Source organism: Grampus griseus (genome assembly GCF_964374135.1).
Source record: "Grampus griseus genome assembly, chromosome: 19".
NCBI lineage: Eukaryota > Metazoa > Chordata > Mammalia > Artiodactyla > Delphinidae > Grampus > Grampus griseus.
The window spans coordinates 10,121,969-10,135,224 of NC_139013.1; the positions used below are offsets into that span (position 1 = coordinate 10,121,969).

Sequence of the window (13,256 nt, forward strand, 5' to 3'; positions counted from 1 at the left end):
TGGATGAATAGAATTTGAGGAAAGGGCTGGGGGCCCAAAATCCTGGGTCCGAGGAAGAAGCGGGGCTGCGGTCTGGGATTTCTGGGTTGGGGGAGAGAGGAGCTGGAGGCCCAGACAGAAATGGCATGGGAGTTCTGGGGACAGTGTAAGGCATCTGGTAACAGCCCAGGCTTTGAGAGTGAAACCTGGGTTTTAAGCCTAGCTCCCTCTTGGGCTGTGACCTGGGGCATGGGTGAATGCCTCTCTGAGTCCCCTTCCCCATTTATGACTTGGAAATCCAGCATTTCTCCCCAACACAAGCATCGTGGATTCCAGGAATCGGTGCGTGTTGTAACTTCCGCAGGGCTTGAAGCATTCGTGTTGTGTTGCCTGGTTAGGACTGTGGACTCCGGAACCGAACTGTCCGGGCCTGAATCCAGGCTCTGCCGGTTGCCATCTGTGTGACCTTGAGCAAATGACCTAGCCTCTCTGAACATCCAGTTTCTTGGTCCACAAAACCGGGAAAACAGTTGCACCTAACACCGTCGTTCGGCGAAGCAACAGGCTACTATATGTAGGAAGTACTGAGCAGTTCCTCGCGAACAGCAGGCCCTGAGTTGGAGTTAACTTCTGTGATGCGCCACAGTGGGCCCTTACTGTCCCCTCCCTCCTTAGCACCTCTGTGACATGAACGCCAGCTGTTACACAGATGGGAGACAACTGAGACAAGATTCAGGATTGAGGTGGATGGTAAAGCCACACTGGATGAACTGGAGGAGCTGGGATTCACTCCTGGTCCTTTGAGGGGTGGGAACATTGGATGCCATGGGGTCAGGGGAGGCTGGATGCCTGATCCCAGGAAGGGAGCCCCAGTGCCAGCCAGGCCCAGGCCTGTTGTTTGGGGCTCAGCTGGTGCTGGCATGGAGCCGGTGGGGTGGTCTCTGGGCCCTGACAGCTCATCACGGGTCAGGTCGGCAGCCTCCCTCCCCAGTGTGAGAGGCGGGGTTTCGGCTCCTCTGTCTGGCGGGGGCTCAGGATGTGGGTCTGCCTGGAGCAGGAGTGACCGACTCTGAACTCTCTCCATCCGGTGCTTGAATGCTTCCTGAAGCTTCTCGGAAGCTCTGACCTTCCTATCAGAAAGTCCTCACACCCCTTCGTGCCCTGCCCCTTTGGGAACCTGGAAAGACCCCGGGGAACCTGGAAAGACCCCGGAGTCCCAGCTCGCCACCCCCACCCCTGCACCCAGAGACAGCCTCACCCCTGTTGCTTCAGTTCACAGGGACAAAGTCCTCTGCAGCCATGCTGGCCAGGCCAAGACCACAAGACCATGCGAGGGAAGGCCTGTGATGCCCCTGTAGGGAAGGTCACAGGGAGGCTGTGTGATCCTCGGCCAGGCCCCTCCCCTCTCTGGTCTGGGCTCTGGCCAGGGACTCCGCTCGATTCCCTTGGCCCCTGATAGTCACTGTGGGAGGTCAGACCAAATGAACAGGCCAAATGGACCACAGACACGTGGAGGAAAACAGACGCCTGCCATTTCTTTTTTTTTCCATGTATATTTTTTGTAGGTTTTTTTTTTTTTTTGTAAAATGTCCCAGTTCTTCCATAACTTATAAACATGATTTATACCGAAGGGTGGATGGGAAAGCGGGCAGGGTAGAGTGACTGGGGATGGGGAAGCGCCTCTTCTTGCTGCCCCCTGGGGGCTAGGCCTAGGGCCCTCTGGGGCACGGGGACACCCCAACACCTCCCTGAGGTTGTCTGGCCGCCTCTGCCCCTGGTGCTCAGAATCCCGGGCGCCCCTAGATTCCAGAATCCCTTCCTGGACCCCAGGCCCACCGGGCACGCCGCCCCTGGTACTCCGAATCCTGACGTGCCTGTGGTTCCAGGAGCCCCCCGCCAGCTGCGGGGGTGATGGGTCCCCTCCTTTCCGCTGCCCCCCTGACCCCCGAGGAGGAGGGAAGGGAGGGGGAGGGGGGCTCAGGTCTCCCCTCCGTGGCAGGGGGAGGGGGAGGTGGGATCTGAAGGAGGAAGGGCGTGGAAGGCCGGGGCCAGGAGGGGCTCAGCCGATGGTGAGGCCAAAGCCGCACTGGAACTTGTTCTTCCGGTGATTCAGGAAGGCCCCGAGGGCCAGCGTCAGGGGCAGGGGTGGGAGCTTCTTCTCCAGCGTGGCGCCCACGATCCAGTTGCTGTCCACGGAACCTATGGGTGAACAACCGAGCTTAGAGCCTTGCGCTGGCTTCTCGCCCCATCCCCGCGAGCTGCCCTCCGGCCCACCTCAGATACCACCGGCCAGACCACGGACCGTGCTGTCCCCGCCACCTGAAACCTCTTCACGCCCTCCAAGTACTTCAGCTCTGAGCTCAGTGACCCCTTCCCTCCGGGAAGCCCTCCGCCACCCCATGGGCCCTGTCATCCCAGTCCTGTCCACACCAGGTCGCTGCTCTCTGGGGATGGGTCTGTCCCTCCCACTGTGAGCCCCGGGGCTTGGGGGGTGGAGGTGGGAGAAGGGGCCTGGTCACTGCTGTGTCCCCAGCATCCTCGGCACAAGGCCGGGCACAGAGCAGGTGCTGAGCATCTGCTGAAGGAAAGACTGAAATGTCTAACTCTACTCAATACTCTGTAATGGCCTATATGGGAAAAAAGTCTAAAAGTGGAGATATATATACATATGGCTGATTGACTTTGCTGTACAGCAGAAACACAACATTGTAAATCAACTATACTCCAATAAAAGTTTTTTTAAAAAAAGTGAGAAAGACTGAAATCTCCTCCAGGGCCTGTGCCCCAGGACCTGACAGGTGTGCAAGTACTAGGTGCGGTCCCCACAGGGTGGAGCCTGAGAACTCACTGAACCCAAACCCAGCCTCTGACCCCGGCTGCCTGCAGAGCAAGGGCTCGAGAGGTGGGCAGGGAAGGCGGGCTTCAGAAGCAAAAAAAAAACAAAACCCGACAACAATAAAAACCCCCAAACCCAATCCCTGGCCCTCCTGGCTGCCTTCGGAAACCCTGACCCAGGCCCACTGAAGCGGCCCTTCCAGGGCTCTCTCCACACACCCCAAACCTGAGAGCCACTGAGGCCCAAGAGGAAACTTAAGACTAGAGTCGGTCGGCCTCGGGGAAGGTTCCGGATCTGGCTGTGACTGGGCAGCCTCCCTAACGTGAGACTGTGGGGTCGGCCGGCTGTGCTCCAAGTCGCCTTCCACTCATGAGAAAAAGAAAAGCGAGGGCCGTGTGCGCAGACTGGGAGAGGGCCACTCGGGGGGTGGTAGGTGCAAAGCTCAGGGCCCAGGCACCCATCCACCCTCTCAACTAGTGTTCCTGGGCAACCTGGGGGCCCGGCACACTGCCCTCTACCATCTCCCCGGCCGGTATACCCACTCAGAGCCACCTCTTGCCTGTTTCCCACACAGGGAAATGGAGGCCTGTACCTTTGAAGAGGAGGTTGGCCTTGGGCAGATCCAGCTGGTACCCGAAGGAGACACTTGTGTCCTGCATCCTGGTGCTGGCCTCGAACTCCACGCCCACCTGCAGCTGGGGGGGCCAGGGCGACACACACGGGTCAGCCTCCCAGGCTGAACTCTCAGGCATGCCAGCCCCGGGCACCCCACACCCAGCACGTGTGCCGCGCGGCCAGTCCCTGGACCAGCTCACCTGGTCACTGGCTTTGTGGTAGTATGTTGCATGCATGCCCGCCTGACCCAACGTGACTGTCGCCAACCAGTTGTTCACTGTAAGAGAGCAGGGTGGGGGGTGGGGCAGGTTACCAAGGGGGCTCGGCATCTGGGAACCCAGGTTTTCCCCCATCTCCCTCAGAGCCAGGAGTCCAGGGCCCCAGGCTCCTCCTCCCTCAGACCCAGGAGTCCAGGGTCCCCAGGCTCACATGTGTATTTCCCAGCTAGTGACATAACAGTGCCCTCCTCCCCAGGCCGCCGGTGGTAGACCAGCTCTCCGCCCAGGGCCAGACACGGCGTGATGCTCTGGAGGTAGTGGGCCACGAGGATTCCTGCAGGTGAGATGGGAAGGTATTACTTCTGGGCTCGGTGGTTAGTTTCTGCCCAGCTGGACTCCCGCTCCCTCAGGCCTCCCACTCGGGCTCTTTTTTAAAATTAATTAATTAATTAACTGATTTATTTATTTTTGGCTGCATTGGGTCTTTGTTGCTGCACGCAGGCTTTCTCTAGTTGTAGCAAGCGGGGGCTACTCTTCGTTGCAGTGCATGGGCTTCCATGCACGGGCTCTAGAGCGCAGGAAGCCCTGCGGGCTCTAGAGCGCAGGCTCAGTAGTTGTGGTGCACGGCCTTAGTTGCTCCGCGGCATGTGGGATCTTCCCGAACCAGGGATCGAACCCATGTCCCCTGCATTGGCAGGCGGATTCTTAACCACTGCGCCAGCGGGGAAGCCCCAACTCGGGCTCCTTGCTCAAGCAGTTCGCAGGGCTCTGAGGTCAGCCTCCCAGGCGCCCTGGGACCTCATCTGCTCTGCGTTGATTTGTCTCCATTTACAGAGAAAGCCACAGAGGCTGAGGGGGTAAGTCGCTTCCACACGGTCACACGATGCATCAGGGGCAGAATCCAGGCCCCCCCAAGCCCTGAGCCCAGGCTCTGAGACACTATGCCGCCGCGAGCAATAGGAAGGATAGGGCTGGTAAGAGCACACCTCGGGGGCCAGACAGCCTGGGTTCAAATCCCAGCCTTACCACTTGCTGGTAGAGTAGCCGCGGGCCACTGGCCTCGCTTTGCTGTGAACGGGACACCCCATGAGGTTGTGAGAAGAAGTAGAGGGCTGGATGCAGGTGCGGTGCACAGGGAGTGCCTGGCACACAGCCAGCACCCGGCAGTCAGGAGGACGGGCCCTGCTACCTCTGTCCCTCGGCAGGAGGGATGGCTCTGACTGAGGCCGCCTGAGTGTCTGTTAACCCATGACTCCACCACTGGGCTGAATTCCTTGAGCCTAAGGACTCATTCGCGTCTGTCTTTGAAAGCCCAGGAGAGGAGACGCCACAGATGTAATCTCTGTGGAGAGGAAAAACCAGGGAGGAAGAGAGAGTGATTGGGGGTTGCAGAAGGAGTGGTGACAGAGAAAAAGAAAACAAGAGACATCTCTGTAGAGACAGGGAAACAATCAGAAACAGACAGATGGGGACTTCCCTGGTGGTCCAGTGCTTAAGAATCTGCCTTCCAATGCAGAGGATGCCAGTTCGATCCTTGGTCAGGGAACTAACATCCCACATGCTGCGGGGCAACTAAGCCCGTGCACTCTGGAGCCCGCGCGCCACAAGCCGCAACTAGAGAGAAGCCTGCGTGCCGCAACGAAAGGTCCCGTGCACCACCACGAAGACCCAAAGCACCCAAATAAATATTAAAAAAAAAAGAAAGAAAAAAAGAAAAGAAATGGAGAGGGGTGGAGGAACTGAAGATTCCCAACCTGACAAGACAGAGCAGGTGAGGACAGGCGACATAAGCTTAGAGTTGGACCCCCAGCCAGAATGAGGGAGACCAGAGCAGAAGGGAAGGTAGGGACAGGGAAAGCCCAGAGCCGGGGGTGGGAGTGGGACGAAACCTCGGGGACAGGAGCACGAGGTGTGAACCGGAGACGGGAAGACGCTTCCCAGACAGAGATCAGAGGCACAGACTAGGGACCGGCTCTGGGAGCAGGGCAGGACGGGACGACAGGATCAGGCTGCTCATATCTTCGGGCACACCTGGGTGAGGGTTGCCACCACGGGGGCTGAGCAAGGCTGAGGGCTGCTGGCCAGGGCTCTGGAGGTGCCCTGGGGGAGGCTGTGGTCAGGGCGGGCTGGAGCTGGCTTCTCCCCATGAGTAGACGACACAGATCCACCTCCTGGCCCCTACCCCTTGAGGCGGCTATTAAGCCATTACCAGCACACCTCTGGCCAGGAGCAGCCACTCCTTCAGTAGAAGAGGGACCTCAGGCCCACAGAGGGAAAAGTGACCATCCAGAGATCACAAGGGGACTTAACTCAAGAGTCTCTGGCCACGATTGGAACTGAGTGCCTCGCGGGCCCTGAACTTCTCTCCCACGCCCCATCTCCCGGGCCTGCCTCGCCCTCTGCTCCCCAAGCCCCACCCCTCTCCCTGGTCTCTTGCCCCAGTCTCACACACTCCAAGCAGCTTCGCATGCAGCAGACAGGGATCTTGTTAAAGCACACACCTGGCTCTGCTCCCCCTTCCCCGCTCCAGAACCCGCTATGGCTCCCCAGTGCCAAGGAGACCCCAGCTCCTCAGGGCACAGGTGCAAGGCCCCACGTGGCTCGTCCCCAGCTTTGAAACAGGCTTCCTCCGAGAGCTTCACAACTCACTGTGCAGCGCTTATCTCCACACAGGCCTTTTTCTTGAACATCCCAGCCCTTCCTGCATCTCTCTCCTTAAGTTGCTCTGTTTTTTCCTCCCACTTGTGTCCACACCCAGCTCCCCCGGGAGCTCCCCAAGGCAGGGGCTTTGTGAAAGCCAGTGGCTCTCAACCAGGGGCCATTCTGCAATGTCTGGAGTGGCCATGAAGAACCTGTTGAGTTCAAAACCCCATGAGAAGGAAAGAAAGTGAGTCAGAGGTCTGTGAGCAAAGAAGAGGCCTTGGGCAAGGGGCAGAGCGCAGACCTGGGAAAGGAGCATGGTTTCCCGAAACCTGCAGGGCTGGGGCCACATCTGGATCCCTGCGGAAAGTCACCTCGGGCAGGAAGGGCAGGCACCCAGGGCAGATGCTGCGGCGGGGAGGCAAGCACCGAAGGGAAGGTGGTTCTTCACCTCGGCCCAAAAGAACGGCTTCCCACCCTCCCCTCACTGCGCTCCTTGGGGCTCTGTCCATGCAGAGCCCTCTTCTGGGAGCGGTGCCCTCCTCTTCCCCTGCCTCGGTCTAGACACTGCCCCTGTCACTCCAGGAGAGATGGGACCTCCGTTATAAGCTCTCACGGCAACCTGGACCTTCCCAGCGTAGGATTTCTCCCAACAGTAATGCAGTCACCGTGTGATTGTTTGTTTAGAGGCAAATGTCTCCCCCACCGGCCTAAGAGCCCGGTGAGGACAGGGAAGGGCTGTGTGTGTACGTGTGCGCGCACGTGTGTGTGTCCCAGCAACGCCCCGCCCAAGGTGGGCACATGCTAGGTGCTCAGAATGAAGCAGAGGCTCCAGACGAGGGGCCGAGGCCACGGCTGGGGACCACGTACGACCAGTGGCTCCTCAGTTAGGCCTAGGCCGTGATTCAAACTCCAGCTCCTCTGCTTCCTAGCTGTGATCCTGGGGGACTGATTTCACCCTGGGCCTTGCTCTCCTCATCTGTGAGAACCCTGATCCGCCTGCCCACGTGGGGTGGCATGGAGATCCAACCCAGAGCGAACCCTAACTAGGCATGTCAGGCCCCGCACTTGGGGCTGACAGCTTCTCCCACTGACTCCTTCAGCAAGGTGACCTCCCTGCAATTGTGCCCATGAGATGGATGAGGAAACTGAGGCTCAGAGCGGATGGAGCGCCCAGCTGTCAGTGGTCAGTTACTCATGCGCTCAGCACTGACCTGGGACCAGAAGTTTTGATCAGTCCCTGAAGGGAGGAAGGGACACCTGTAGGAACTAAGAGACGAGAGTGTCACTGGCTTGGGCTCCAGGGAGGAGGGACCTAGAGGCCAGTGTTGAGGAACACGAAAGGCTGATGCCGGTGAGTGTTTGAGGGGACAGGGGGCCCTGTGCCCTAGAGAGGAGCATGGACTCTGGAGGCAGCCTTGCTGTGTCTCCTTGGGAAGTTACTTGCCCTCTCTGGGCCTCAATCAGACGGGGATGACGGCAGTGCTACCCCACAAGGCTGTTGAGAGGATTCCACGAACCATTTGCTCACTGCTCCATCCCTAGTGCCTCGAGGGACTGAATGAAGGACCGGGTACGCACAGTATGCTTAGGACCTGATGAAAGGCAGGAGGTGAAAAACAGGACCTGCTGTGACCACCGCTCACTCCTTTGCTCAGTATTTTCTGAGCGCCTACTCTGTTCCCAGCAGCGCTCCAGGTGCTGGGCATACAGGTATCCTGGCTTCCCACCTTCACACACCTGTGCTCAGCACGCACTGCCCAAGAGCCTGCTCTTCCTGACAGAGCCAACAGCAGACACAAGAATCCGGAATCACCACCTCCACCCTTCTAGTTGCTCAAGACAAAAAAGGCTGACCTCTCATCTCGGACCTCCCTCTATCTCCCACACCCAACCCAGCAGCAAATCCCATCGTTCCACCTTCAAAGTACATCCAGATCCCGGACTACTTCTCACCCCCTCTGCTGCCACCAGGCTGGAACCCCTTGTAGTCTGTTCTCCACATGTCAACACAAGTGGTCCTGTTAGAAGCTAAGTCAGATCCTATCCCTCTCCAGTGGCCCCAGACTCAATCTGAGTAAAGGCCAACGCTCTACAAAGCCTTAAGTGACTTGGCCCTGTTAGCCTCTGACTTCTTCTACCACTTGCCCTCCTTCCTCATTCATTATAGCCCCAGTCCTCCTTGATGTTCCAGTGAAGGGTCCTACCTCAGGGCCTTTGCACTTGCTGTTCCTTCCGGCTGAAAAGCTCTTTTCCCATATATTTGCTTGGCACCTTCCCTCACATCCTTCAGTCTTCATTTTCAGTTATCACCTATGTAACGAGGCCTTCTCTCAAGATGCTGCCCACCCCTCCCGAGGCCGTAATTTTTCCACACAGCTCCATCACCCATCTGCTTTACTTATGTCACTAGAATGGAAGCTCCCAGAGGACAGACCTAATTTTCCTTTGTTCACCACCGTATCCTCTGGACGCGGAAGACATAGAGTACGTGATTGATAAACTCACTCAACGAATATAGAGAAATCAAAAGCAGACACTCAGAGACAAAAATAAAAAAGGGGGAAGCAAACTGAAGAGATCAGAAGTCCAGACATTAGTCAGCTGGTGCCTGCCCCCAGCCAACCTAAACAGCAATGTTCCTCCTCCAACTCCATCTCAGACTTACTTGCCTCCCCTCAGCTGCACGTAGACTCTGCCTGCCCCCGAGCAACCCCAGAGCCCCACGAGTAGTAACAAGAACAGCTCATTTCCTTGGGACCCATCACATGCCTGACCCCATTCGAAGCTCTCCACACATGACCCACTCAACAACCCTGTGAGGCAACCCAATTTTACAAATGAGGAAACTGAAGCCCACGAGGGTGATGGAAGCTCCCACAATCGCAGTTAAGCCAGTGGCAGAGCTGGGACTTGAACCTGCTTTCTCCCCAACAATGCTACGGGCTTGATGTTCTGTGTTCTGAAGTCACACCTGCCCGTGACTGTTTCTTGGATGGTAGAAGAGGGCCAGCGAAAGAAATGGATTTGCTGGCAAAGCTGGGACTGGGGTTTGATCCCCCCACCCCACCCCCGCCAAGCCCCGTGCCTCTTACCTGAACCCACCAGGACGTCTGGGTTCCCCAGGGTGACAGCCGCCGTGAAGTCGGAACCCCGGTACTCCCCGTCCACCTGCCAGTTCACAAACTTTGACTGCTGGGTCTGTGGAGGGGAGGGGCAAGTGTGAGGGTGAAAGCGAGGAGGACCCCATGGGGCCCTCCCAGGTACAAAAAGCCTTTTAGTCCCCATACTCAACCCCCATTTCTTGTTTGTAGAGAAAAGGCTTCAGTCTCCTAGACCTTCCCCTAGGGCAAATCCAAACCTTTTCTAATCAGGGAAGGAAGGGAAAGCAGAAACAAAGGAAAAGCAATCAAATAATAGTCAAACAATAGTGCCTCGATAAGGCGGAATCCTAGCTCTTTCTCAGGGATATAAAAGGCCCCCCACCCAGGTGGAGGATGGTAACTTCAGGTGGAGCAAAAGATTCCTGGCATTCCACCCTGTTACCTCACCATCAACCAACCAGAACAAAGTCAAACGTCCTGCAGCCCTCCCCCCCCCCCCCCGAATTTGTCTTTAAAAACTCTTCTGTGTAAACTATGGGGGAGTTTGGGTCTTCAGAGCACAAGCCACCTGTATCCCTCGCTTGGTCCTTACGATAAACCTTTCTCTGCACCAAACTCTGATGCTTTGGTCTGTTTGGCCTCACTGTGCGTTGGGTTCTTGGATTCAATGCCAAGGGCAGCCTGGTGCTCAGGGTGGCTGGGGGAGCAGCCGACTCGACCCCCACTCACCTGGATGGCCATCTTGGACCTGAGGCCGGGGCCCAGCTGGTGAATGATCTGAGCATTGAGGCTGCCACTATTGTCCATGTCACCCACCAGCACGGGGAAGGCCTGTGGGGCAGAGGGCAGGGTTAGAGGTCTAGCATCATAGAAGTATATGCGTGATGGGCCTCGGTGAGAAGCCTAGGATTAGAAAGCCTCAGAATGAGGTTCTCTCCTCCAGGAAGCCCTCCAAGACCACCTTGGCTGAGTTAGGCTCCCCTCTGGGCTCACACAACCTTTGGGTTCCCCCATTTCAGTCCCACTCTCCCTGGACTGTTACTCTCTGAGGACAGGCTGCTCCCTTTCTCCAGTAGGCTGTGAGCCCCATGGCTGTTTCAGTCACTGCTATGTCCCCAGCACCACCCAGCACAGGGCTGGGCACAGAATAGGAGTTACAATGAAGGTTTGTTGAATAAATGAATTTATTGCATGGAAATCACTAATATAATCAAAGACCTAATTTAGTCCCGCAACTCTGTGTCCTGCCCAAGCCTCCTTCCGGGTCTCCAGTTTTGCCTTCACTCCCCTAACCTAGCCTTGGCAGACAGCCTGAGAAATGCTATCTACCTCCAAAGCATTCATCTGATCACGTCTCCCTCACTTAAATCTTTCTGTGGCTCTCCTGCGCCCCCTAGCGAAAGTTCAAATGCCTAGCTTGGCCTTCAAAGCCCTGCAAGACCTACAGCTCAGCCCTGCCCACTCTGGGTCATCACTGTCTGGTGACCTTGGTGTCCCCAGACTCAACCAGCACAGGGCTGGGCAGAGACGTGGGCGTCAGGATGAAGGGATGACCCAGGTTCCGATGCACCTTGGAGAGACAGTCTCCACCTCCCAACACTCTCAGCAGTCCTGGCCTCCTACTGACAAGGCCTTCTTCGCCTGACTGGCTGCATTGTTAGAAGATACAGTAAATGAATGGCAAAAGGAACCTCACCTCTGTTGGACTCAGCTGCTTTGTCCCCACGTACGTGACCCCGAAGTGGTAGTTGGACTCCCCGATTGTGCTGAGGGCTACTGTGTGGTTCACCTGGGATAAGACGGAGGGCTGTGGTGACGAGTCTGTGGGCCACCCCTTAAGGAACCCAGTCGAGCCCACTCCCAGGACAGCTCCTCTCCTGCCTGGGATGGGAGATACTTGCCAATCTGGCTTCCCCATCAGGGCATCTCTAGGCTGGACAGGGGATGAAGACTGGGAGGTGTGGCCTGACTGGATTAGAGACTCAGAGAAGGGATGTGCTGGGGCTGGGGCTGGGGCTACACACCTGGTACTTCATTCCTGCCTGGATGCTGGGTGAGGGGGGATGGTGTATCTCTGGATTCTGGGTCCCTAAACCCTACCACTGGCCACTATTGTGTGATCAGCCCGGCACTGAGTCTCTGAGTCTTTCCAAGTACCAAGGAGCCCAGACCTTTAGGGAGGAGTAAAAGGGTTGTACGTGCAGATGCAGGTGGATGGTCGGGATGACCTCTGGAGGATAATGGGACCAGGAAGGCTCACCTGGAAATGATTACTCAACCCTTTGTTGACTGTGAGCTTGACACCTTCCATCTGAATAGGAAACAGCTCTAAAGGAGAGAGAAGTGCTGTCACACTCCAACACACACACACACACACTTCTTATCCCTTCCTTCCGTACCGTCCCCGCTTTCCCTTCTCCAGGGATCCCAACCAGTAAATAGCCTAGTGGATGGGCCCAGGACCAAGGCCTTTGCCTGCATCCAAATTCCAGGGCCACCACCTACTACCTGTGTGACCTTAGGCAAGTTACCTTATCTATGTCAAACTTATCATCTGTAAGTTGAAGATGCTCACCACGTAGAAATATTGCAAGGATTTAATGAGTTAACACATACTGAATGCCAGGACGGTGCTCAGTAAGCTGCTGCCACCACTTTTGTTATCACAATTACTCCAAGCCAGAATCCAGAAGCTTTGGGTCCCACCTCCACTGGCCCTTTGCTGACACTGTGACCTTGGGCCACAGTTTCCCTCCCAATCACAAGAGTCTGGGTTGGCTGATTCCTGGGGCTCCTGAGGTCCCTAAGGCTTTCTCTACTGCTCTGGCATTCTATCCTGAGGTTCCACCATTTGATCCCATCGTTCTAAGCCCCAAGCTCAATGTGCCACCATTCGATCCCAATGTCAACTCCTAACGCTCTGTTAAATGATTCCAACGGTCCGTGCCAATTCCCAAGGTCCTCAGTGTGCTCCTCCTTCCCCCGATATCCGGGCCATCACAAGCCCGCCGGGCCCCTAGCCCCTCACCCTTGCACTTCCGGTGGCACTCCTCGAACGTGCCCGGGTTGGGCAGGCAGCCGCAGGCCCTATCATCCCCGGTCCCTCCAGCGCTGGCGGCCGCAGTCCCCGGCGTCCGTTCGGAACCTCGACCTGCGCCAGCTCCAGCACCCAGGCCGCCCCCGATCGGCGGCAGCGTGAAGCCCGGAGGAGAGGGCGGAGGCGGTGGCAGTCCCACGAGGGGAGGCGCAGGCGGCGGCGGCGGCCCTGCGGGCGGCGAGCTAGCAGCCAACACGTTCCCCATGGTCGCCTGCAAAGGGAAAGGTCAGAGGGCAGAGGTCAAGGCCCGCAGGCTCCAGGCCCAGCGCCAGCGAACACCCCTCTGCTCGGAGCCCCGTTTTCACGCGCGGCAGCGCCTCCCCCCGGTGTGCTCCGCTCCCACCCCGTGCGCCACGCGCAACCGAACCCGCTGCCGCCGCCGCCGCCACCACCGTCGCCCCGCCCCGCCTAGCCCATTGGTTTACCGGGCCCTGGTGTCCGCCCACCAGCTTCAGTGTCTGGCCTTACTATTGGAGTCATGGATGAAAGTCCCACCCACCTCTTTGGAACGTCCTTTTCTGTTGGTTCCCACTCGCAGACAGGTCAAAGCACACCTCCCCGCCTTCCCATTGGCTCGGGGAGCCCACACCGATTGGCTCTAGATGCCGCGGGTTCCGGTGCTCGCCCGCCATTGGTCTGTGCTGCACACTTTGCAACGCCCATTGGCGAATCGCCTCAGCCCCATTCCAGAAGGCGCCCCTCTTTCGACTCCGCCCCTCAGCGAAGTTGCCATGATAATTGGTCGGCCTTTGCCCTTGAAGCATCCT

At 57.5% G+C, this 13,256-nt stretch overlaps 1 protein-coding gene across 2 annotated transcripts; it reads right to left on the minus strand.

Moving 5' to 3' along the window:
* Positions 1–1,539: 1,539 nt before the first annotated feature.
* Positions 1,540–12,878, minus strand: TOMM40 (translocase of outer mitochondrial membrane 40). Of its 2 annotated transcripts, none has more exons than XM_082677489.1 (10): positions 12,857–12,878; positions 12,421–12,700; positions 11,653–11,720; positions 11,089–11,181; positions 10,122–10,223; positions 9,384–9,489; positions 3,860–3,982; positions 3,631–3,707; positions 3,408–3,510; positions 1,540–2,178 (listed from the first exon to the last, which is right to left on the minus strand). In XM_082677489.1, exons 2-10 carry the CDS (start codon positions 12,692–12,694, stop codon positions 2,039–2,041), a joined length of 1,086 nt encoding a protein of 361 aa, XP_082533615.1. In that variant the 5' UTR covers positions 12,695–12,700; positions 12,857–12,878; the 3' UTR covers positions 1,540–2,038. The 2 variants fall into 2 exon arrangements, with proteins under 2 accessions (XP_082533615.1, XP_082533614.1); XM_082677488.1 differs by lacking the exon at positions 12,857–12,878 and adding an exon at positions 12,833–12,840.
* Between the last annotated feature and the right edge of the window lie 378 nt (positions 12,879–13,256).